The following is a 26,653-nucleotide window of genomic DNA, read 5'->3' as shown; positions in this document are numbered from 1 at the left end:
CACTAGATAAACAAGGGATAGACACTGGATAAAAACGGGATAGACACTGGATAGACACTGGATATACATGGGAGAGACACTGGATAAACACTGGATAAACACTGGATAGACACTGGATATACACAAGAGAGACACTGGATAAACACTGGATAGACACTGGACAAACACTGGATAAACACTCAATAGACACTGGATAAACACGGGATAGACACTGGATAAACATGGGATAAACACTGGATAGACACTGGATAAACATGGGATTGACACTGGATAGACACTGGATAGGCACTGGATAAACATGGGATAAACACTGGATAGACACTGGATAAACACTGGATAGGCACTGGATAAACATGGGATAAACACTGGATAGACACTGGATAAACACTGGATAGACACTGGATAAACATGGGATAGACACTGGATAGACACTGGATAAGCACTGGATAGGCACTGGATAAACATGAGATAAACACAGGATAGACACTGGATAAACACTGGATGACACTGACAAAGGTAAGATGAAAAACAGAAAATGCTGGAATTTCTCCTGAGTTCAGGCAGTATCTGAGGAGGGAGAATCGCAGTGCACGTTTCAGCTCCACGATCCTGATGCTCACCAACAATTTCCATTTGTTTACTTCAGCATTTTTATTTCAGATATCCAGCATCTGCAGGATTTTGATTTTTTATAAATTTATTGCTGATAACAGTCAGTAACTTTTGGATGGGGTTGGCGGGGGTGGGGTGGGGGAGGGGTGTGTGAGGGGGGGAGGGGTTGTGGGATGTCTGGCCACAGCTCCTAGATTGCTTTCAGAGAAGATCTCATTGAAATAAAATATTATGTCTTAAAGTCACAGGAGGAGGCCATTCGGCCCATTGTGCCTGTGTAAGAATGTGTCCCACTCCCTCAGCATTCTTCTCGAAGATTTCTCTTTCGAAACTTCCCTTGGATTTGCTTCCTATCAGACAGCTCATTGCAGGTCAGAACTCACTTCCAGAATAACAATATCATCTTCTCTCTACTCACTGATCCTCTGGCCAATGCAAACAGCTCCTCTTTTCATTAACTCTATCAACCCCCCCCCCCCTCCCCCCCCGCCCCCCTCCCTCACTGCTGCCTCACAACACCAGGGACCAGGCTTGATTCCCGGCTTGGATGACTGTCTGTGCGGAGTTTGCACATTCTCCCCGTCTCTGCGTGGGTTTCCTCCAGGTGCTCCGGTTTCCTCCCACAGTCCGAAAGACATGCGGGTTAGATGGATTGGCCATGCTAAATTCTCCCTCAGTGTACCCGTACAGGTGCCGGAGTGTGGCGACGGGGGGATTTTCACAGTAAGTTAATTGCAGTGTTAATGTAAGCCGACTTGTGAAACTATAAAAATAAACTTAAACTCATAATAAACCCCCTTCATTTTTCCCACTCGGAGTTGAGACTGCCATTAATTAAAAACTTTCTGCAGACTGACTGGATTTCATTGGGATTTGAAGAATGGAAGCTGTGAAAATAGAATTTAAACTGTGTCACTCTCCCTAGGTGGCACTGGGGTAGGACTGAGAGACTGCAGCTGTTTTGGGCTATTAAACGCGATCACATTACTTCAGACAGATGTGCATTTCGTCACAGGCTGAGTGCATGTTTCCAGCTCAGTGTCCAGTGCCTGGGATCTACTGCAGTGATCAGTCGGTGCTGTTGGGGAGGTTTGAAGGGCTCAGCTAACTGTGTACACCATGTCCCTGCTGCTTAGAGCGGCTCTCAGTGCCCCCCAGCCCCCTTGCCAGCGCCTCCTGGGCTTCGTTACAAAGTTGCGCTCGGCCACAACTTCCTCCAGTTTCAATGTCAACGCCTACATGCCGGAGGCTGCCGCTTTCCTGGGGGTGAGGGATTACCCGGGGCTGCGGGACCTCTCGCTGAAGCATCCCGAGCGCTTCTGGGCTGTGCTGGCCCGGGACAGATTGTCCTGGATCAGCCCCTTTAACACAGTGAGCGACTGCGACCTGAGCCAGGGCAGGATTCGCTGGTTCCAGGGAGGACAACTCAATGTCTCAGGTAAGTGGCTGCAACCAAGACTGGAGTGGTCTGGGCTGGGTTGGAGTGGACTAGGCTGGGGTGGAGTGGACTGGGCTGGACTGGAGTGGTCTGGGCTGGGCTGGAGTGGACTAGGCTGGAGTGGAGTTGTCTGGGCTGGGCTGGAGTGGTCTGGGCTGGGCTGGAGTGGACTAGGCTGGAGTGGAGTGGACTGGGCTGGACTGGAGTGGTCTGGGCTGGGCTGGAGTGGACTAGGCTGGAGTGGAGTGGACTGGACTGGACTGGGCTGGGCTGGGCTGGGCTGGAGTGGACTGGACTGGACTGGACTGGACTGGGCTGAGCCTAATCCAGCTTTTTGCCTAACATCTGTCATCAGGAAATTAGTGTCCCAAGATGTGTAGATTAGGGGGATCAGCGGGGTAAATATGTGGGGTTACAGGGATAGGACGTGAGATAGGCGGCACGGTAGCACAGTGGTTAGCACTGCTGCTTCACAGCTCCAGGGTCCCGGGTTCGATTCCCGGCTCAGGTCACTGTCTGTGTGGAGTTTGCACGTTCTCCTCGTGTCTGCGTGGGTTTCCTCCGGGTGCTCCGGTTTCCTCCCACAGTCCAAAGATGTGCGGGTTAGGTTGATTGGCCAGGTTAAAAAAAAATTGCCCCTAAAATGCGTAGGTTAGAGGAATTAGCGGGTAAATATGTGGGGGTAGGGCCTGGGTGGGATTGTGGTCGGTGCAGACTCGATGGGCCGAATGGCCTCCTTCTGCACTGTAGGGATTCTGTGATTTCAGAGGACAGTTGCTGTGGCTCTGGAGTCACATGTAGGCCAGCCCAGGTAAGGATGACAGATTTCCTTCCCTAAAGGGCATTAGTGAACCAGATGGATTTTTCCGACAATCAACAATGGTTTCATGGTCATCGATATTGATACTAGCTTTCCAATTCCAAATTTATCAGTTCTGTATTCCATCGGCTGCCATGGCGGGATTTGAACCCTTGTTCCTGGAGCATAAAGCTGGATTCCTGGATTGGCAATCCAGTGATATTGGCACTACACCATCATCTCCCCTAAATGAGACTAGCCTGTGGGGATCTATGGTGGAGTCTCAGGAATTCACCAAATTCATTAGGCGAGACACCAAGCTGGCTGTGATTAAAGGAGAGTGCGTAGTGAGCAGTGTAGAAGAGGGACTAATAGAAGAAGCAAATGTGCAAAACTGTGGGTATCAGTGTAAGAAAATGTGAAGTCATCCACTTTGGACTTGAAATGAATAAAACAGAGCACTTTCTAAATGGTGAAAAGCTGAAAACAGTTAAAGTCTTAAGAGATTTGAGATCCAATTTCACAGACAGGATTAAACAGGTTAGATGCAGGAAGAATGTTCCCAATGGTGGGGTGTCCACAACCAGGGGTCACAGTCTGAGGATTCAGGGTAGACCATTTAGGACGGAGGTGAGGAGACATTTCTTCACCCAAAGAGTGGTGAGTCTGTGGAATTCATTACCACAAGAAGTAGTTGATACCAAAACATTGAATGTATTCAAGAGGCGGCTGGATATAGCACATGGGGCGAATGGGATCAAAGGTTATGGGGAGAAAGCAGGATTAGGCTATTGAGTTGGACAATCAGCCATGATTGTGATGAATGGCAGAGCAGGCCCGAAGGGCCGAATGGCCTCCTCCTGCTTCTATCTTCTATGTTTCTATGTCATAGACTGGTACAGAAAATCAAAAAGATGAAACAAATGCTGACCTTTATATCTAGAAGGCGAGAGGACAAGGGGGTAGGAGTCATGCTGAGGTGCTTCTGAGGCACAATCGGTAGGATCCCTGCCTTGGGACCAAAGTTCTGTGTTCAAGCCTTGCTCCAGGAATTGTTGGCCAGGAAGTGAGTTTATAACACAGCCAAACAGATTGAGTATGAACTTGTAAATCCTTTCATTGCTTGCCTTTGGCAGGCAATGAGAGTTGGAGAGATTCCTGGCTGAACGCAATGGAACAAACATTGGCGCCTCTACTTTCATCATCCATATTTCTGCTCTGCAGTATGCATCTCTGAGTGAACACATCACCACCAATCATAATGCTTCAGCTATACACAGCCCAGTTAGATTAGAGGGTGGCACGGTGGCACAGTGGTCAGCACTGCTGCGTCACAGCGCCAGTGACCCGGGTTTGATTCTTGACTTGGGTCACTGTCTATGCAGAGTCTGCATGTTCTCCCCGCGTCTGCATGGGTTTCCTCCAGGTGCCCCGGCTTCCTCCCACAGTCCAAAAGACGTGCTGGTTAGGTTCATTGGCCGTGCCAAATTCTCCCTCAGTGTACCCAAACAGGCACCGGAGTGTGGCAACTGGGGGATTTTCACAGTAAATTTCACAGATCTTCCCCCTAATTCTGGGTATCGGAAGACAAGGGAGTTGTGGACTCTGGGACGAACATTCCCACATTAGAAATCATAGAAGAAATCATAGAAACCCTACAGTACAGAAAAAGGCCATTCAGCCCATCGAGTCTGCACCGACCACAATCCCACCCAGGCCCTACCCCCATATCCCTACATATTTTACCCACTAGTCCCTCTAACCTACACATCTCAGGACACTAAGGGGCAATTTTAGCATGGCCAATCAAACCTAACCCGCACATCTTTGGAATGTGGGAGGAAACCGGAGCACCCGGAGGAAACCCACGCAGAGATGAGGAGAATGTGCAAACTCCACACAGACAGTGACCCGAGGCCAGAATTGAACCCAGGTCCCTGGAGCTGTGAAGCAGCAGTGCTAACCACTGTGCTACCGTGCCGCCCCATTCCCAAACAAAATAGCAATTGAGAAAAAAACATTCCAACAGCTAGCTGTTGCAATGTTACTGTAAGCCTACATGTGACACTAATAAAAACTTTAAAACCTAGAGTACTGTGAACAATCCTGTGATCTAGGATCTTAAGAAGGATATATCGACCCTGGAGGAAGTGCGGTGTTGATTTACCAGAATGGTACCTAGATTCGAAGAGTTAAACAGCAAGGAGAGATTACACAAACATGGGTTGTATTTGCTGGAGCTTACAAGGTTAAGAGGTGATGTGATCAAAGTTTCCAAGATAATAAGGTGAACTGATTAGTCTCTCTCTAACAACTCTGTTTCTATTGGCTGGTGCATCTCGGGGCAAATCTCAAAATCAGGGCCAGTGACTTTTCAGGAATAAAATTAGGAAGAACTCCAGCACATAAAGTAATAGAAAGAAACAAACCCTACAGTGCAGAAGGAGGCCATTCGGCCCATCGAGTCTGCACTGACCACAATCCCACCCAGGCCCTACCCCCACAAATGTGCTAGACATTCAGAACTCTCTTCCAAAAAGGCTAAGCCAGTTGTTAATTTTAAATCTCAGATTGATAGATTTTTGTCAACTCAACATATTATGAGATATGTGGTAAAGGCAGGGCACAGAGTTAGGACACTGATCAGCCTTGGTCTCGTTCAATAGTGAAACAGGGGACCAGAGGCTAAAAGGCTACTCCTGTCTCCATACTCTGATTACAGCCAGATCAACTGTTTTCATTGTGTTGAGTGAGGGATGAATATTGGCTGAGATGCCAGAGAGAACTCCCTTGCTGTGCTTCAGAATAGGATCTTTTGCATCCATTTGAGAGATCAGACAGGGCCTTGGTTCAATGTCACACCTGATAGGCAACAGCCCTGAATATTTTACTCAAGTCTCTGGGTGGGGACCTTTCTTTCTTTATTATTTCATGGGATGAATGAGGTGTCACTGGCGAGGGCAGCATTTATTGCCTGCCTCGATTGCCCTTGAACTGAGCGACTTGCTGGACCATTTCAGAGGCCAATTGAGAGTCGATCACATTGCTGTTGGTCTGGAGTCACATGTAGGCCAGGCCAGGTAAGGACGGCAGATTCCCTTCCCTAAAGGGAACCAGATAGGTTTTTTTTCATGACAATCAATTATATCACTTATGAAAACCATTACGTAAACTCATTTGCAACTCCAAAATGGATTTAAACTCCACCAGCTGCCGCGGGGGGATTTGAACCCATGTCCCCAGAGTGTGACCCCGGTCTTCTCGGTTACTAGCTCAGTGAGATTACCATTGCAGCTCCATTGCCCCCTAATTCTGGATGTCAGAAGACAAGGGAGTCGTGGGCTCTGAGACCAACATTCCTACATTCCGAAACAAAACAATGATTGAGAATAAAATATTCCAACAGCTAACAGCCTGAGTCACAGCGAGCAATTAAAGGAAGTCTTTCAGCTCATCAAACGTATGAAAGGGCTGCTTGTTGGAAGGGTTGGGCAGTGTTACTTCCAAGTACAATTGTCAGTTAGTTCTTACTTTCCTCCTCCTGTACAGCCTTGCACTTCCACATTGGCCACTTGCTGCCACAGGAAACAGAAGGCAACAATAACTACTTGCATTTATATAGCACCTTTATCATAGTAAAAGATCCTAAGATGCTCCACAGGAGCAACAGATACTGGCACGGTGGTTAGCACTGCTGCCTCACAGCGCCAGGGACCCGGGTTCGATTCCCAGTTTGGGTCACTGTCTGTGTGGAGTTTGCACATTCTCCTCGTGGCTGCGTGGGTTTCCTCCGGGTGCTCCGGTTTCCTCCCACAGTCCAAAGATGTGCGGGTTAGGTTGATTGGCCAGGTTAAAAATTGCCCCTTAGAGTCCTGAGATGCATAGGTTAGAGGGATTAGCGGGTAAATATGTGGGGGTAGGGCCTGGGTGGGATTGTGGTCGGTGCAGACTCGATGGGCCGAATGGCCTCCTTCTGCACTGTAGGGTTTCTATGATTCTCCCCATGTCTGCGTGGGTTTCCTCCGGGTGTTCCGGTTTCCTCCCACAGTCCAAAGATGTGCGGGTTAGGTGGATTGGCCATGCTAAGTTGTCCCTTAGTGTCAGGGGGACTAGTTAGGGTAAATGCATGGGGTTATGGGGATAGGGCCTGAGTGGGATTGTGGTCGGTGCAGACTCAATGGGCTGAATGGCCTCCTTCTGTACTGTAGGGATTCTATTCTATGCATCACTTAAAGAGATAGCCGGGCAGGTGGCCAAAAGTTCGGTCGAAGGGATAGATTTTAAGGAGAATTGTGAAGAAAGTTAGGGAGGCAGCGAGGATTAGTCTTATACTCGGCATCCTCCACGTGTCATCAGGGCAAGGCTTTGAAGAATATAAGCAAGATATGTAAAGAGAGAGAGAGTGATCGTAAACTCTGCTGAACACTGTCCAAACCTTTGTTTCTTTTTTCTAGTCAGGTCAGTGAGAATCTTACATGTTTTGTACTGAATTAAGCTGGGCACTTTGGAATGGAGAAGGAGTTAATAAATCTTGGACCCAGCCAATGCAGAATGCAGACGTTGTTATTCCAGGAATGCCAGTGTTCAGGAGACCTTATCACACAACGCAGATGAAGACTTCGAAAAGTTGATAGGAGCCAATTTTAGAAAAAACGGTTAGAGTCAGTCGGTTTCTGTTTGCGAGGAGCACCTGTTCATTACATTGGTGACCACATCTGGGTTTCTTCCAATGGGATTTGTGCCCCTTGAATTTTTCCAAACCATCAAGAACTGGCCAATCAGTTCGTATGCTGGTCAAAGAATTCAAGATGTGGAGATGCCGGCGTTGGACTGGGGTAAGCACAGTAAGAAGTCTCACAACACCAGGTTAAAGTCCAACAGGTTTATTTGGTAGCAAATACCATAAGCTTTCGGAGCGCTGCCCCTTCGTCAGATGGAGTGAAAATCTGTTCTCCAACAGTGCACAGAGACACAACATCAAGTTACAGAATACTGATTAGAATGCAAATCTCTACAGCCAGCCAGATCTTAAAGGTACAGATAATGTGGGTGGAGGGAACATTAAACACAGGTTAAAGAGATGTGTATTGTCTCCAGAAAGAACAGCTAGTAAGATTCTGCAAGATCAGGAGGCAAGCTGTGGGGGTTACTGATAATGTGACATAAATCCAACATCCCGGTTTAGAATTCAAATCAGAGGGTGTGGCGGTAATATTGAAAGCTCTGGTCTCCTCCCACAGTCTGAAAAACGTGCTGGCTCGGTGCATTGGCCATGCCAAATTCTCCCTCAGGCGCTGGAGTGTAGCGACTAGGGGATTTTCACAGGAACTTCATTATAGTGTTGATGTAAGCCTACTTGTGACACTAATAAATAAACTTTAAAAACATTAAACTATTGCTGTGAAGTAGACCCCATATAATTATATAACCAAGCTAGTGCCAATGGATCATGGAGATCTCCTTAAATGGAAAGGAAATTGGATGGGATCTATGACGAATATATATAGACGTCAGAGTTCCCCCTCTGCGGTGGGCCCAGGTAATAAAGATGAAAAGGAATCTGAATAATCGGGCGGAATTTTCCGGCCTTTCCTGCTGGCCGGGTTTTCTGGTCCCGTTGCAGTGAATGGAGATTTGGCTGAGCGCCAAATCCTCAGTCCTCAAATTTTAATGAGATTGCCACATTGTGGGGCGGAATGCAGGAGGGGCCTCATTTCTTAAAGGCACAGTGCACGCCCGTGTGCAGATGTCGAGTAGTCCAGCGGTCACCGGGGTGCGCTGCATTCACTGCTTCATTCTGTGCATTCAGGCAGCGGCAGCGGAGTGGGAACGGCTGCTAAGATTGCGCCCCTATTCTGATCAGAACACTGTACAGTTTGGTCATGATTTCCTGATTTATAGTCTACTGCTTTTGCTACGTTATTAAACATTCCATTTGCTTTACTGTTTGTAGCCCTGCTCTGGTTCGCCATTAAGTCAACCATGACTTCTTGACCTCTTCCAACTGTGCAGTTTCACCATCTTTCACATCTTTCACACCGTATGCGTGTTGTCCGTTCTCCCTTCCAAGCTCCAATACTTGACTCCCCAAAGCCTACCCACCATCTACAAGGCACAAGTCAGGAGTGTGATGGAATACTCCCCACTTGCCTGGATGGGTGAAGCTCCAACAACACTCAAGAAGCTCGATACCATCCAGGACAAAGCAGCCCCGCTTGATTGGCACCACATCTACAAAAATCTACAGCACCTTCCAAACCCACGACCACTTCCATCTAGAAGGACAAGGGCAGCAGATACATGGGAACACGACACGGTAGCACAGTGGTTAGCACTGCTGCTTCACAGCTCCAGGGTCCTGGGTTCGATTCCCGGCTCGGGTCACTGTCTGTGTGGAGTTTGCACATTCTCCTCGTGTCTGCGTGGGTTTTCTCCGGGTGCTCCGGTTTCCTCCCACAGTCCAAAGATGTGCGGGTTAGGTTGATTGGCCAGGTTAAAAATTGCCCCTTAGAGTCCTGAGATGCGTAGGTTAGAGGGATTAGCAGGTAAATATGTGGGGTTAGGGCCTGGGTGGGATTGTGGTCGGTGCAGACTCGATGGGCCGAATGGCCTCCTTCTGCACTGTAGGGTTTCTATGATTCTATGATTCTATAACACCGCCACCTGCAAATTCCCCTCCAAGCCACTCACCATCCTGACTTGGAAATATATCGCCGTTCCCTCGCAGTCGCTGGGTCGAAGGGAGGGAATTCCCTCCCTAATGGCATTGTGGGTCAACCCACAGCACATGGACTGCAGCGATTCAAGAAGGCAGCTCACCACCACCTTCTCAAGGGCAACTAGGAATGGGCAATAAATGCTGGCCACCCAGAGATGCCCATGTCCCATGAATGAATAAAAAGAAATATTGTATCCGCCTCAGTGCTTCCCACTTGCAGACTTAATTTGACTGATTTTATACTTTCTCAGCTGCACTTTTGGATCCACTTTCCCTTCCCGTTTGGTGCCATTTGGAAAATGCTCGGATTGGTATGTGTTCCGACATTGATTAACCCTTCACCTTTCTGATTTGTGTTCCCCAATCAGTGAACTGCATTGACCGTCACGCCCATATGTCTCCAGACAAGGTAGCATTAATCTGGGAGAGGGATGAGCCTGGTACCCAGGTGAAGGTAACCTACAGGTCAGTGTCGGGAGCGGAGTGTGGAGAACAAAACCCTGAAGGACTTGTATTACTGTGGAGTCGTGCACAACCGTGTACAGCTCATGTAGCATAGTCATTGTTGTACTGTGCGAAACAAAGCTAACAATTTGCACACAGCAAGATCCCACAAACAGCAATGAGGTGACGACCAGGTCAATTATATTTTTTACTGACGTTAGTTGAAGGATAAAAACTGCCCGGGAATAATGCAATGGGAGGCGACGGCCGAGTGGTATATTCACTAGACTATTAATCCAGAAACTCAGCTAATGTTCTGGGGACCCAGGTTCGAATCCCACCATGGCAGATGGTGGAATTTGAATTCAATAAAAAAAAAATCTGGAATTAAGAATCTACTGATGAAACCATTGTTGATTGTCGAAAAAACCCATCTGGTTCACTAATGTCCTTTAGGGAAGGAAATCTGCCTTCCTTACCTGGTCTGGCCTACATGTGACCCCAGAACCACAGCAATGTGGCTGACTCTCAAATGCCCTCAGAACAAGGGCAATTGAGGATGGGCAATAAATGCTGGCCAGCCAGAATGAATTTAAAAAGTCCTGAAAGAGCAGACAAGGCCTCAGTTTAACATCTCCTCTGGAAGTTGGCACCCGTGACAGTGTGGTACTCACTCAATGTCACTGAACCGTAACTAGCAATTCAATTCTTGACTTCTTTAAGAGTTGAACAGTCTTGTCCGACTGAAATCTCTGAGCAACCACAAGCGTGGCAGCGATTTTGGACATTTTTGTTTTTGGTTCGGGGAACGAGAAAGGCTAACGTCATTTTAGTCACAGTGATGTTGTACATATGAGTTCGGAGCAGGAGTAGGCCATTCGGCCCTTTGAGTCTGCTCTGCCATTCTGCCCCATTTGTGGTCTCAACTCCACCTTTGACTCCCTCGTCAATCCAAATTCAGCCTTAAAAAATATTCAATGACCCTGCTCCGTCACTAAGGAGGAGAGTTCCACAGACATGTGACTCTCTCAAAGAAAAATAATTCTCCCCATCGCTGCCTGAAATGGGAGACCATTATTTTTAAACTGTGTCCCCTAGTTCTCTAGTTCTGGCCTCCCACAAGGGGAAACATCCGTTCAGCATCCACTTCCTCAAGTCCCCGCTTGGGATCTTAACGTTTACAATAAGGCCGCTGTGAATGACAGGCCGTGCATTTTAATGAGATTGCCACATTGTGGGGCAGAATGCAGGAGGGGCCTCATTTCTTAAAGGCACAGTGCACGCCCGTGTGCAGATGTCGAGTAGTCCAGTGGTCACCGGGGTGCGCTGCATTCACTGCTTCATTCTGTGCATTCAGGCAGCTTCTGGAGATGACCTGTCGCTTGGCAAACACACTGAAAAGACAAGGCGTCCGCAAAGGAGATCGGGTGGTCATCTACATGCCAGTCTCCCCAATTGCAGTGGCGTCGATGCTGGCCTGTGCCCGTATTGGGGCAGTGCACACTGTCGTGTTCGCAGGGTTCAGTGCTGAGGCTTTGGCCAACAGGATCCAAGATGGTGAGAATTTATCTGTTTTACTCATCTGTGGATTTTCCTTTACAAGATTGATTTGGTTCGTTTGTTTTACCACAAACTTCCTCTTTTGTTATTGACAGATTCACAGGGACTATGACAGTGCTTTTCTTTACCGATGGGGTGCAGATGTGGGGGGCAGGGTTGGATGGCGGCAGAGAGGGAGTGGGGGGGTGCAGAGCAGAATGTAGTGTTACAGTCATAGCTAGAGTGTAGAGAAAGATCAACTTAATGGAGAGAGAATAGAGCCAATGTTTTGTCATCCAGACTCGAAACGTTGGCTCTCCTCTCGCTCCACAGGTGCTGTCAGACCTGCTGAGATTTTCCAGCATTTTCCGTTTTTGTTTCAGATTCCACATCTGCAGTATTTTGCTTTTATTTAACTTAGAAACTTGAAGTCGCGACCATTTCACAGAATCATAGAAACCCTACTGTGCAGAAGGAGGCCATTTGGCCCATCGAGTCTGCACCACAATCTCACCCAGGCCCTATCCCCGTAATCTCACATATCTACCCAGCTAATCCCTCCAACCTACACATCCTAGGACCCAAAGGGGCAATTTAGTATGGCCAATGCACCTAACCCACGCACCCTTGGCGTGTGGGAGGAAACTGGAGCACCCGAAGGAAACCCATGCAGACAGGGGGAGAATGTGCAGGCTCCACACGGACAATGACCCAAGCTGGGAATCGAACCCAGGTCCCTGGAGCTGTGAGGCAGCAGTGCTAACCACTGTGCCACCTTACCGCCCATGAATTTCCACGTTGCCCCGTTGATGTAGACACGTCCTCCACTATGCTTCCTGAAGTCAATGACAATCTCCCTCGCTTTACTGACATCGAGGGAGAGGTTATGGTTGTCACATCAATTCACCAGATTTGTTGTTGTTGTTGACATCTCAACCCCACACGTTTGAGCTCTTCCCATTTTCTCCCACCTTCAAAAGCTTCCTTCAAACTCACCTCTTTAACACTGGTCCATTTCCGAGGCCTATACTCAGGCTCGACCTATACGATTGTGAAATACCTTGGGGATTTTTGGTTTAAGCTGTTTTCACTGTGCAATCTCCAAACCATCATGCTCTCTTTCCTAAAGCACAGTCTGAAATTGTGATCACCGCCAACCAAGCCCTGAGGGGTGGACGGGTCATCGAGTTGAAGAAAACTATCGATGAGGCTGTAAAGTTGTGTCCTTCTGTCAAGCGAGTGCTTGTTGCTATGAGAACAGAGAACAAGGTCCCGATGACAAATATCGACATGCCCCTGGAGGAGGTATGGTTTGTTTATTCGTTCTTGGGATGTAGACATTTGTTACCCATTCCTAATTGCCCTTGAAATGAATGGCCCACTCGGCCATTGCAGAGGGCATTGAAGAATCAACCACATTGCTGTGTCTCTGGAGTCACATGTAGGCCAGACCGGGTAAGGACGGCGGATTTCCTTCCCTAAAGGACATCGGTGAGACCGATGGGTTTTTAACTCTCATCGCCAATGGTTTCAATATCATGGTGAGACTTTTGAATTCAAATTTCGGCATCTGCTGTGGTGGGATTCGAACCCGGGTCCCCAGAGCATTACCCAGGGTCTCTGGATTACTAGTCCAGCGACAATACCACTACGCCACTGCTGGGAACGATAAACAAATTGACAGTTTCTATTCCTTTGCCACACACCTTTATGTACTTAAACAGCACTTTTCCTGACCTCAGACGTCCCAAAGCATTTTTCAACCAATGAAGCCCTTTCGAAGTGTAGCATTCAGTTTCTGACAAGACAATCTGTATTTTTACCCACATTGCTTTTTGTTTCCCTGTTGTGATTTTGATAACTTAGAGGGCTGCACGGTGGCACAGTGGTTAGCGCTGCCGCCTCACAGTGCCAGGGACCTGGGTTCGATTCCCGGTTTGGGTGACTGTCTATATGGAGTTTGCACGTTGTCCCCATGTCTGCGTGGGTTTCCTCCGGGTGCTCCAGTTTCCTCCCACAATCCAAAGATATGCACGTTAGGTTGATTGGTCATACTAAATTGTTCCTTAGCATCAGGGGGACTAGCTAGGGGAAATATGTGGGGTTACGGGAATAGGGCCTGCGTGGGATTGCTGTCGGTGTACGCTCGATGGGCCAAATGGCCTCTTTCTGCACTGTAGGGATTCGATAAGTGACTTGCAAGGCCATTTCAGAGCCAGCCACATGATACCTTTTTTTCTATAGACTTCTACAATGCTGAAGGAGGCCATTCGGCCCCTCGGGCTGATCACAATCCTATAGGGCGGCACGGTAGCACAGTGGTTAGCACTGCTGCTTCACAGCTCCAGGGACCTGGGTTCGATTCTAAAATTGCCCCTTAGTGTCCTAGGATGCGTAGATTAGAGGGATTAGCGAGTAAAATATGTAGGGATATGGGGGTAGGGCCTGGCTGGGATTGTGGTTGGTGCAGACTCGATGGGCCGAATGGCCTCTTTCTGTACTGTAGGGTTTCTATGATTTCTATTCAGGCCCTATCCCCATAACCCGATGCATTTACCCCAGCTAGCCCCCCTGGCACTAAGGAGCAATTTAGCGTGGCCAATCCACCTAACCCGCACATCTTTGGACTGTGGGAGGAAACCGGAGCACTCGGAGGAATCCCACGCAGACATGGGGAGAATGTGCAAACTCCACACAGACAGTGACCCAAGCCGGGAATCGAACCCGGGTCCCTGGCGCTGTGAGGCAGCAGTGCTAACCACTGTGCCACCGTGCCGTCCTGTCACATGTAGGCCAGGCCGGGTAAGAACAGCAGATTTCCCCCTCTGAAGGACATTACGTACGAGAGGGGTTTTTAAACAACAATTTGCTGTCACCATTACTAATGTCAGATTTATTAATTAATTGAATTGAAATTCTCCCAGCTGCCGTGGTGAGATTTGAATTCACGTCTGCTGCAAAACATTAGTCTGGATGACTTGTTTAGTAATATTATCATGTTACTGCGTACTGTACATATACCCAAGAGCCAGGTTTAATGTTGCACCTGCAACTGTGCAGCGCTCTCTCAGTACTGCACCGGGGTTTGTGCCCAAGCCCGAGAAGTGGTCCATGTTCATCTGAGTGATTTTTAAATCGGCCTCTGTTAGTGGGAGTTTAGAAAAATGCAAACACCCAGAGATACCACGGTGCAAATTACGACCATATGAACATTTGTATGAAATGTTCACAATTTTAACACAGGTGCTTACTTAGTCAGAGTAATTGGATCGACACATCTGTCAAAATAGGAGCTGAGGGATGTTGGTGCGAATGTCTGAAAGAGTTTTTATACTAATATTCACATTGTACAACATCGAGGCTGTGAGAAGGTAAAGGATTTGGGCAGCACGGTGGCACAGTGGTTAGCACTGCTGCCTCACAGCGCCAGGACCCGGGTTCGATTCCCAGCTTGGGTCACTGTCTGCGGAGTCGGAGTTTGCACATTCTCCCCGTGTCTGTGTGGGTTTCCTCCGGGTGCTCTGCTTTCCTCCCACAGTCCAAAGATGTGCGGGTTAGGTTGATTGGCCATGCTGAATTGCCCCTTAGTGTTAGGGGGATTAGCAGTGTAAATATGTGGAGTTACGGGGATAGGTCCAGAGTGGGATTTTTGTTGGTGCAGACTCGATGGGCCGAATGGATTCCCTCTGCAGTGTCGGGATTCTATGATTAGCTATCCAATCGAGCCTCCCCCCATCCACATAATGGGCTCAATCTGCACTACCATTGACGCTGTACGTGAAAAGGAACTGTGAAAAAAATTCTCAGGTATCAACCCTGAACTTTTTTTACAATTGCATTCCATGTACTTACTCTCTCGTAGTCTCAACCGGAACAGGACCCCAGGGCATTTAATTAGCTGTGTCATTGTCACTTCTTATAACCTCAAATCCTCTGGGGAGTCAGATCGTTTAACCTTTCTTGTTGTTCTTTGATTTGTCGTTGGTTTTTCCCTTCTGTGTATCTTTGGCCCCACACCCGGAATTACTGCCAACCTGCCCTTCCCCCTCTGTCAATGTGGGCCGCCATCTTTGTGAGACCCCTGAATGAAGACGGTGCAAAAGGAAAAGGGATCAAATAGGCCTTTTCGCATCCTTAATGTTCCCTGTGTTTGTGAATCCTGAACTCAGAAGTCAAAGATTTCCAGCAGGGTTTGGGATAGTTTCCCAATAGTTCTATTTATTGCGTAATTTTATGGTTAAACAGTGGCTCATTTTTCCAGGAAATGATGAAAGAAGAAGCAGCGTGTGATCCCGTTGCCATGGAGAGTGAGGATATGTTGTTCCTTTTGTACACGTCGGGGAGCACTGGGAAGCCTAAAGGTGTGGTACACACGCAGGCTGGCTATCTGTTGTACACCTCTCTCACACACAAGGTAAGCAATGGCAGGGGTAAGGATAGGACAGCAACAAAATACGCTGGGAATCTGAAATCAAGACTGCAAATGTTGGATACACAGGTCAGGCAGCATGTGTAAAGGGAAAAGACAGCTTCATATTTAAGGTCTGTCCTTGATAAATGACAAGTCATTAGTAGACCATGTGGCCAAATTAATGTTCCACTTCTCCCCTTCAAGCTTTCATATCAAATCGCAATCTCTTATAATTAAGTAACAACCAGTTCAACATGCTAGACTTTGTTCCTGGTATGTACAAGAGTCAAGAACTCTGGACTGCACAGAATCAATAGCCACTCAAACAAAGCAAAACACTGCAGATACTGGAACTCTGAAATAAAATCTGAAAATGCTGGAAATGTTCAGCAGGTCTGGCAGCGTGTGTGGAGAGAGAAAGCTTCACAGTTAGAAAGAGCCGACCTTCTCGCCTATCACATCATTGCACCGACCACGAAGGAGCAAGTCCCCCCCCCCGCCAGCACCCGTCCCCTTGTATCATTTGGTCACTGGGCCAGAACTCCGGGAGGGAAGGGGAGGTCAGGTCAATTTGCAGCCAACTGCAGCTTCTGATCTTTCACGGTGACCTGAATCATTGAGCAGGATTTTCCTAAAAGGGTTCGGGATCAAGTGGGGGTTCTGAGCCTGCACGCCCTGGGACTGAGGCTGGATAGGGGGTAGGGAGGGTAGGGTGAGGGTGGGCAGGGCGCAGGGCGAGTGTGTGGCGCTGGGCGAGTGTGTGGCACTGGGCGAGTGTGTGGTGCTGGGCGAGTGTGTGGCGCCGGGCGAGTGTGTGGCACTGGGTGAGTGTGTGGCGCTGGGCGAGTGTGTGGCGCTGGGCGAGTGTGTGGTGCTGGGCGAGTGTGTGGCGCCGGGCGAGTGTGTGGCACTGGGTGAGTGTGTGGCGCTGGGCGAGTGTGTGGCGCTGGGCGAGTGTGTGGCGCTGGGCGAGTGTGTGGTGCTGGGCGAATGTGTGGCGCCGGGCGAGTGTGTGGCGCTGGGCGAGTGTGTGGCGCCGGGCGAGTGTGTGGCGCTGGGCGAGTGTGTGGCACTGGGTGAGTGTGTGGCGCTGGGTGAATGTGTGGCACTGGGTGAGTGTGTGGCGCCGGGCGAGTGTGTGGCACTGGGCGAGTGTGTGGCGCTGGGTGAGTGTGTGGCACTGGGTGAGTGTGTGGCGCTGGGTGAGTGTGTGGCGCTGGGTGAGTGTGTGGCACTGGGTGAGTGTGTGGCACTGGGTGAGTGTGTGGCACTGGGTGAGTGTGTGGCGCTGGGTGAGTGTGTGGCGCTGGGTGAGTGTGTGGCGCTGGGTGAGTGTGTGGCGCTGGGCGAGTGTGTGGCACTGGGCGAGTGTGTGGCGCCGGGTGAGTGTGTGGCGCCGGGTGAGTGTGTGGCACTAGGCGAGTGTGTGGCGCTGGGCAAGTGTGTGTAATATGGGCAGGGGTAAAGATATTTGTGATTATCTAAGCAGTGAAATTGGTTAAATTCTGTCAGTGAGCATATGGTCTGAATTATGTGAAATGTGAGAGTGATGCAGGAAACAGGACTGTCTTCGAGTTGTTTTTCTAAGTAGTTACCCAGCAATCGCAATATAAATTCTGGAAAAATTCCGACATTCTTTTCTGGAGGAACAGGGATTTATTGCCACCCGCGTGATGAAGGCTGTGTGTTCCCAGGGGCAGAGTGCTCTCTCACTGCCCCGGTGCCCTGGAGATAGCAGGCTGTCTGTCTCGACCCTCTGCCAGGCCTTGGATCGAGTGGGAAGGTGGGAAGGGTCAGGAAGGCGAGGAGTTGAACGTCCTTAGTAACTGTAGCAAGATGTGGGAGGCCCCTGTGCTCAGGCTTGTGAATGGCTGTTAACCCTTTCAGCACTGAACTAGATGGCTGCTTTACTTGTGCTGGTTAAGTTTAAGCTAAGTTTATTTATCAGTGTCACAAGTAGGCTTACATTAACACTGCAATGAAGTTACTGTGAAAATCCCCTAGTCACCTCCCTCCGGTGCCTGTTCGGGTTACACTGAGGGAGAATTTAGCACGGCCAATGCACCTAACCAGCACGTCTTTCAGACTGTGGGAGGAAACCGGAGCACCCGGAGGAAAACAGCGCAGACACAGGGAGAACGTGACCCAAGCTGGGAATCGAACCCGGATCCCTGGCGCAGTGCTAACCACTGTGTGCCGTCGTGCTGCCCCAATGTGTAAACGATTGCTCCTGGTGCATACTGGATTCCCATTTTAAGATATACAGAAGCAGTCTGGACCAGTACCAGTTATTCCCCAAGTTTTACTGTGTTTCCTACCGACAGTGCTGGTATAACTGTGATCTCACTGGTTGCTGACTGCTGAACCATAGAATCCCAACAGTGCAGAAAGAGGCCATTCAGCCCATTGTGTCTGCGCAGGCCCGCCCCACCATCCTATCCCACCTCTGGAAGTCCCAGAGCGTTTTATAATTAACAAAGGACTTTTGAAATCTTGGGGAATAGTGAGATTCCACAAGTAGCAGCGAGATAAATGTTCACATTATCTGCTTCAGTGATGAGGATTGAGCGAGAGACGATGGGGAACTCTGCAACTCTTCCCTAGCTCTGTAGGATTTTTCAAGTCTGCACAGGAGGGGGTTCTGGATTTAATGTCATAAACAAAAGGCTGGACTTCTGATAGTGCAGCACTCCCTCGCTACTGCACTGGGAGTGTCAGCTCAGACTTTGTGCTTCGTTCAAGTGGGACTCGAACCTACGTCTTTCTGTCTTAAAGGTTAGAGAATGACCCCCTGAGACAAGGCTGATGCACTTTCATGCGTTAATAAGTAACTGAGCTTAAGTAATATGAGTGAGGTTCAGCTTCTTAATTGCAGTGAAGAGATCAGAGGGTTATTGGTAGAAAGGAGGGGTTTGATTGGACTGTTCACAATGTTGTCCAAGCTTTCGGTGTTTTTCAGACTATTTCTGTTTATTGTACCAAAGCAAAATACTGCGGATGCTGCAAATCTGAAATAAAAAAACAGGTAGTGCTGGAGATACTCAGCACATCTGGCAGCATCTGTGAAGGAAGGATGTGCCGGCCTTGGAAAGGGTCCAGAGGAGGTTCACAAGAACGATCCCTGGAATGAAGAGTTTGTTGTATGAGGAACGGTTGAGGACTCTGGGTCTGTACTCGTTGGAGTTTAGAAGGACGAGGGGGATCTTATTGAAACTTACAGGACACTGCGAGGCCTGGATAGAGTGGACGTGGAGAGGATGTTTCCACTGGTAGGAAAAACTAGAACCAGAGGGCACGACCTCAGGCTAAAGGGATGATCCTTTAAAACAGAGATGAGGAGGTATTTCTTCAGCCAGAGAATGGTGAACCTGTGGAACTCTTTGCCGCAGAAGGCTGTGGAGGTCAGGTCATTGAGTGTCTTTAAGACAGAGATAGATAGGTTCTTGATTAATAAGGGGATCAGGGGTTATGGGGAAAAGGCAGGAGAATGGGGATGAGAAAAGTATCAGCTATGATTGAATGACGGAACAGACTTGATGGGCCGAGTGGCCTAATTCTGTTCCTATGTCTTATTGTCTAAGAGAGAAACTGAGTTAATCTTTCGAGTCAGATGTGATCCTTGTTTGTCGCGATGTTCAGATTTCCAGCACCCCCAGTATTTTGCTCTTGTTTTGGTGTCCCTGTTGGTTTAATGATTCTGGGTTAATACATCTGGTTGGAGGAATTGTACAATCACTCCACATTTAGGAGCAGATTATTTTGAAATGAGAGTGCATGAAATTAAAACCACCGCCTGTCAAACACCGTGCGAGGGAGATATTGTTAACGTTACATCCCTCTCTCCGATGTTTACATGTGAGTAGGAATTCTATTGAAAGGATTGAATTGGCAACACCACTACTTGGAAGACCACGACCAGTTTGTCCTGTATTGACCAGAACATCCACTCCCTGAATGCTATAATACAAAATACGCTATCAAATATTTAACATTGAACATGACCAAAGTGCAACTAAAGTTCAAAGTTTAGGAATGCTATAAATGCGGAACTGACAGGAAATGTCTTTACGTGTGCGTGCGTGCGTGTGTGCGTGTGTGCATGCGTGTGTGCATGCGTGTGTGCGTGCGTGTGTGCGTGCGTGTGCATGCGTGTGCCTGTGTGTGTGTGTGCGTGTGTGTGTGCCTGTGTGTATGTGTGCGTGCGTGTGTGTGTCTGTGTGTGTGTGTGTGTGTGTGTGCGTGCGTACGTGCGTGTGTGTGTGTGTGTGTGTGTGTGTGTGCGTGTGTGTGTGTGCGTGTGTGTGTGTGCGTGTGTGTGTGTGCGTGTGTGTGTGTGCGTGTGTGTGTGTGTGCGTGCATGCGTGCGTGTACAATTAGTCGGCCTCTTAATCACTTTTGGTATGCTCTTGTAGGCCACACAAACAGCTACCATGTAATAACATTTATTGTATGATTAATTAGATTGGATTAACAATCACAGCCCCTCCACCATCTAAATCCAATACTATACAATACTCAATATGAAAGTGCTGCATTTGTACTAACATGATTTTAATGAGGCTTTTAAGAAAATAGTCGTTTATTAATTTTTTTTTCATTATTTCTTGGGATGTGGGCATCTATTGGCCAACCTAATCGCCTTTGAGAAGGTGGTGGTGAGCTGCCTTCTTGAACCATTGCAGTCCATGTGGTGCAGGTACATCCACCGTGCTGTAAGGGACGGAGTTCTAGGATTTTGACCCAAGTCGTGGTGTTGCCATGTGTCTGCTGCCCTTGTTTTCTGGATAGTAGAGGTTGTGCGATTGGAAGGTGCTGTGGAAGGTGTCTTGGTCGGTTGCTGCAGTGCATTCTGTGGATGGTACACATTGCTGTCACCGTGCATCGGTGGGAGTGAATGCTTAAGGTGCTGGATGGGGTCATTTAACATAGAACAAGACCAAATTGCAAATAAAGTTCAAAGTTTAGGAATGCAATCATAACCTGGATAAATGTGGAATAAATATTTATGATGGGAAATTGATAAAAGATTCTGTTTGAAGATTGGAGAAACAAAATAACTTATGGGATATGTTTAGATTTCACAAGGAGCCTGTTATTTGTTGTACATCAGTGTGAAATGTCTTTACATTGGGGATGGGCAATTGTTTGGCCACTTAATTATCAAGCAGGCTGCTTTGTCCTGGATAGTGTCAAGCTTCTTGAGTGTTGTTAGAGCTGCACTCATCCAGGCAAGTGGGGAGTATTCCATCGCACTCCTGACTTGTGCCTTGTAGATGGTGGACAGACTTTGGGGAGTCAGGAGGTGAGTTACTTGCCGCAGGATTCTCAGCCTCTGACCTGGTCTTGTAGCCACAGTATTTATATGGGCTGGTCCGGTTCAGTTTCTGATCAATTGTAACCCCCAGGATGTTGCTGGTGGAAGATTTGATGATGGGAATGGCATTGAGTGGCAAGGGGATGTGCTTAGATTCTCTCTTGCTGGTGTTACTCTCTGTTAAGACCATAAGACATAGGAGCGGAAGTAAGGCCATTCGGCCCATCGAGTCCACTCCACCATTCAATCATGGTTGATTTCAACTCCATTTACCCGCTCTCTCCCCATAGCCCTTAATTCCTCGAGAAATCAAGAATTTATCAATTTCTGTCTTGAAGACGCTCAACGTCTCGGCCTCCACAGCCCTCTGTGGCAATGAATTCCACAGACCCACCACTCTCTGGCTGAAGAAATTTCTCCTCATCTCTGTTCTAAAGTGACTCCCTTTTATTCTAAGGCTGTGCCCCCGCGTCCTAGTCTCCCCTGTTAATGGAAACAACTTCCCTACGTCCATCCTATCTAAGCCGTTCATTATCTTGTAAGTTTCTATCAGATCTCCCCTCAACCTCCTAAACTCCAATGAATATTAACTTCAAAGAAATTACCATCTTTGGCTGTGGGCAGAACCTGGAAAGCTGAGATTGCTCTCCATCATGGTAGGGGAGGCTTCTTTGTCTTGGTTAGACCCCATTTGGAATACTGTGTCCTGTTCTGGTCGGCCTGATACTAGGAGCCGGAAGTCAGCTACAATTCATTGTTAATTGCCCTCAATATCTGGATTCCCTCTAGCTTCAATCTCCTGTGTTGTGAGATCAGAACAGGACAAGACCTTCTTGTCTACCAATTGTTTGATATGGGGGAAGCAGGGCAAAGATAAGCCAGAATCTAAACAGACGACACCAAGAAAATGCAGCAAACCAGGTGGCATCTGTGGAGAGGGAATCAGAGTTGACCTTTCAGGTTGATGACTTTTGGTTGAAAGGTCAAACGAGAGGTCAAAGGCCTCTTTTTTTTTCTCTCCACTGACGTGGCCAGATGTGCTGAGTTCTTCCAGCATTTTCAGGTTTTATTTCAGATTTCCAGCATCTGCAGCAGCTGAGTCAAACGGCCCCCCTGCAGAATGTCTGAACGGCTTCCCTCGACAACATGGGCTGCCCCAGCCCAGTGTAAATTCAAAATCGGAGTTATGTTTCAGTACAGCATCAGTGTAGAGCAGCGATGGGCAAACTACTGCCCGCTGGCCACACCCAGCCTGTGGCCGTCTCTCAAGCTTTATTGCATCCATGCTAGTCCTGTCCAGGGGATCAAGGCAATATTCTGGGGAGCGAGAATTGGAGGCTATGAGAGGGGAAGGAACTCAGATTACCCGTTTTTATCTGTATAAAGTGATCTTTCACAAAGACAACACTGGTCTGAAGTCCGTTATCATGGTTTGTCCGTTATCATGATTTTATCTTGCAGTTTGCCAGCTTCTTAGTCTTGCTGAGAAGTGGCCTTGCTGGAGACAATGTTGAAAACATATTTATTTACATGCTAACTATTTAAGGAGGTTACGTAAGGCCAGGACATTACTGGAGCTACTCTCAATGCCTCTCCGTTAACATCTCTCAATGCGTGACATTGCTGTGACATAGCTCCTCCTGCACATGCTCAATAGCGATCATTAGAATTAACCCTTTACTCTTTACAAGGTACATCAAAGAGTGGGTGACCAGGGGCAGGTCTTCTGCCAGGTGGCAACAGAAAGCAACTACCATGTGACGAGGGCATGAATACATGGCGCCAGAGCGTAGCGACTTCTTACAAGCTGTCCCCAGGATACCCTCTAATTCTATCTTACTTTCATTATGACTATAACACTATATTCTGCACCCTCTCCTTTTCTTTTCTATGTACGGTATGCTTTGTATAGCGTGCAAGAAACAATACTTTTCACTGTACACTCATACATGTAACAACAATAAATCAAATCAAGAACCACAAGTAGCGCTTTGCCAAGATCCAAAATGTAAGGAACCCTCTGACTGTGCCCTGGCCACTGCTGAGTTTGTGTTAAACACTGGAACAAATTTAACTGAAGTGATTTAAAGTGCCAGTGGACATAGGCCGGTATTTTACACCCTCGCCCGGGCAGCCGACGGAGAATTCTGTTCTGTGAGCCTCACCCGCCCCGATTCTGGAGTGGGCGAGGCGGTAAAATTCCAGCCATAGTATTCTAAAATTTAACAACCAACGTGCCTGTCAAATATTTTCAGTATTATTGGTAAGTATTTTTGCTGTTCTGATTGCAATGATTTCCTGATCAGTGTTTGTTCTGAAGGTGTTGTTGACAGTGCTATCAAGCAGCACTTACTCCACACAAGTCAGGACAACACTCAAGAAGCTCAACACCATCCATGACAAAGCAACCCCGCTTGCCTGGCACCCCTTCCACAAACATTCGCTCCCTCCACCATCGATGCAGAGTGGCAGCAGTGTGTACCCTCTACAAGATGCACTGCAACAACTCACCGAGGCTCCAACCACAGCATCTTCTAGACCTTTGCTGCCTCTTCCATCTGCCATACTCATCCTGTTTAGCAGAAAGAGCAGAATCACCGGTGAAAGTGATTTGGTGCTAAAATTTAATATGTTCCAGTGGAAGATGGTTTCTGGGGTAGATTTAGTCAGAAAACTGAAACATTAAGTGAGAAGTGAAGTACTGTTAAAAAGGTTGTACACATTTGAAAAATTAAGGGTTCCCTGCTGAGATGAGGAGAAGTTTCTTCTCTCAGAGCGAGGATCATTAGTCCGTGAATTTGCTTCCACAGAGAGCTGAGGCGGCATGGCCATTGAATATATTCAAGGCTGAATTAGCCAAACGTTTGATCGACAAGGGTCATGGGAGGAGGGGGGCAGACAGGAAGATGGAGTTGAGGCCACAGTAAGATTGACCATGATCTTATCGAATGGCGGAGTAGGCTTGAGGGGCCTGCTCCCAATTCTTGTATATTGTGTAGCGGTTATTCAGTACTTTGGACCATAATGAGTTCTAATTTATGTTTCAGCTTCAGGCAGAGTTGAGCAGCATTAACCCAACATCTGTGATTGAGTTAGTTGCCGTTAATTAGGGTGGGAAATACTGAGTGAACACCCTTTTCTGTCTGAAGTACAGACATCCGACTAAACACAATGTGAGCAATAACTTCATGATAATGGTTAATGATTAGTGCTTTCTAACATCTATAAACTGGGGTAGTTGAACTGGTGCGGGCTAGAAGCATGTACAATCAGGCAGCTCAAAAGAGGCCATTCAGCCTATCATGAGTATACCAGCCCTTTGAAGTGCTGTCTTATCAGTCCTGTCCCCTTGCACTCATTCAAACACATTTTCTTTTCAAATTCAGAGTTGTGATGAGGGGCTGTTTTTTATTGCGCTGGAAAGAGGTATTTAATACAGTTCCACAAGGTTTAAGATCCCTGCTCTTTTTGGTAAATAGTAATGGCTTGGACCAAAGTTATTCGAGAGCCTCCCCTGGCCCTGGCCCTGAACTTGCATCTTTCCCTGCTTTCTCTCTTATTCCCCCTCATGCCCTCCCTGAGCTCATCTTGTCCATTAGAATCTCCTCCACAACCCTATTCCCATCAAACAGTTGAGCACCGACCTTCCCTCCTGCCTTCCCTATTAACTGAATACTGTTAACAGTTCTCCCTCTCTCTTTCTCTCTGTAGGTACTGTGGTTCTCCCCTTCAAAACTCCACAAAAAAAGACAAACTTTGCCCCCTCTGACAGCCCAAGATCCAGTTCCTCTCCTAACTCCATGGATGTGATGTCCTCTCCCAAATCCTGCTCATCTTTCCTGCAATTCTATGTTTGACTTCCTCCAATCAGGTGTCTGCCCTATCACAGTCCTTAATGTCACAAATGACACATTAAGTGACTGTAACAAGATAAACTTTCCCTACCCGCCCGTCTCTTCCTGTTGACCTTTGGCCTGGTTCACCACATCATCCTTCCCCCTGGGTGAGGCACAGTGATTAGCACTGCTGCCTCACAGTGCCAGGGACCTGGGTTCGATTCCCAGCTTGGGTGACTGTCTGCGTGGAGTTTGCACATTCTCCCCATGTCTGCGTGGGTTTCCTCCGGATGCTCCAGTTTCCTCCTGCCGTCTAAAGATGTGCTGGTTAGGTGATTTGGCCATGCTAAATTCTCCCTCGGTGTACCCGAACAGGCGCTGGAGTGTGGTGACTAGCGGATTTTCACAGCAACTTCATTGCAGTGTGAATGTAAGCCTACTTGTACTAATAAATAAACTTTAAAAAGTTTAAAACTTCTAAAACTTTAACTCCTCGCCATTCTCTTCCTGTCAACCTTTGACCTGGTTCACCACATCATCCTTCCCCCATGTCATGGCAGTGTCATCCCAGTGTGGGACTGCTCTCGCCAGGTTCCATTCCATTTATCCAGTCATAGCCAGACTACTGCCTTTTTAAAATTCATTCGTGGGACGTGAGCGTCGCTGGCTGGCCAGCATTTAGTGCCCATCCCTAGTTGCTCGAGGGCAGTTGAGAGTCAACCACATTGCTGTGGCTCTAGAATCACATGTAGGCCAGACCAGGTAAAGATGGCAGATTTCCTTCCCTAAAGGACATTAGTGAACCAGATGTGTTTTTCCGACAATCGGCAATGGTTTCATGGTCATCAGCAGATTCTTAATTGCAGGTTTATTTCATTTTATCTGCCGTGGCGGGATTCGAACCCAGGTTCCCAGAACAGTAGATGGGTTTCTGGATTAATAGTCTGGCGATAATACCACTAGACCATTGTCTCCTGCAATGTCTTCTCTTCCAACTCTTCCACCGTTACCCCTGGTGTCCCCTCCAAGGATCTATCCTTGGCTCCTTCTTATTTCTCATCAGCTCCTTGGTAACCATCTAATATTAGTGTCAGTTTTCAAATATACACTGGTGACAGCCAGCCCTACCTCACCGCCAGCTCTACTGACTCCTTCATTGTCTCCACCTGATCAGACTGCTTTTCCAACATTCAATACTGGATGGACAGCAATTTTCTTCCATTGGGAAGACTGAAGCCTTTGTACTTAATCCACTCCGACAAACTCAACTTCTCTAGCTGTTGATTTCATCCCTGGCCACTGTCAGAGATTAAACTGGACTGTTCGCAATCTTGATATCATATTTGACCTCTTGATGAACTTCTGACTATATTTGTGCCATCACGAAGCCTTGGCTCCTTCAATTTCCGTAACATCACCCGACTGCCTCAGTACATCTGCTGCTGAAAACGGATACGTCCTGCTTTTTGTGGACAAGGCATCACTGGGCAATTTTCCCCATTGTTGGGTAGATGCCAGCTGTGTACCTGTTCTGGAACAGCT

The 26,653-nt window shown here is 47.8% G+C and overlaps 1 protein-coding gene across 1 annotated transcript in view; it reads left to right on the top strand.

The window, feature by feature from the left end:
• The first annotated feature begins 1,600 nt into the window (after positions 1 to 1,600).
• LOC144507293 (acetyl-coenzyme A synthetase 2-like, mitochondrial) overlaps positions 1,601 to 26,653 on the top strand; it is a 58,126-nt gene continuing 33,073 nt past the window's right edge. Inside the window, exons 1-5 of the mRNA XM_078234350.1 lie at positions 1,601 to 2,050; positions 9,936 to 10,032; positions 11,369 to 11,568; positions 12,680 to 12,855; positions 15,812 to 15,964. Of these exons, the coding sequence (XP_078090476.1) occupies positions 1,732 to 2,050; positions 9,936 to 10,032; positions 11,369 to 11,568; positions 12,680 to 12,855; positions 15,812 to 15,964 (945 nt within the window). The 5' untranslated portion in view covers positions 1,601 to 1,731. The remainder of the gene's footprint in view (positions 2,051 to 9,935; positions 10,033 to 11,368; positions 11,569 to 12,679; positions 12,856 to 15,811; positions 15,965 to 26,653) is intronic.

Source organism: Mustelus asterias, chromosome 18 (assembly GCF_964213995.1).
Source record: "Mustelus asterias chromosome 18, sMusAst1.hap1.1, whole genome shotgun sequence".
Taxonomy (NCBI): domain Eukaryota; kingdom Metazoa; phylum Chordata; class Chondrichthyes; order Carcharhiniformes; family Triakidae; genus Mustelus; species Mustelus asterias.
This window is presented reverse-complemented; position numbering and strand designations above follow the sequence as displayed.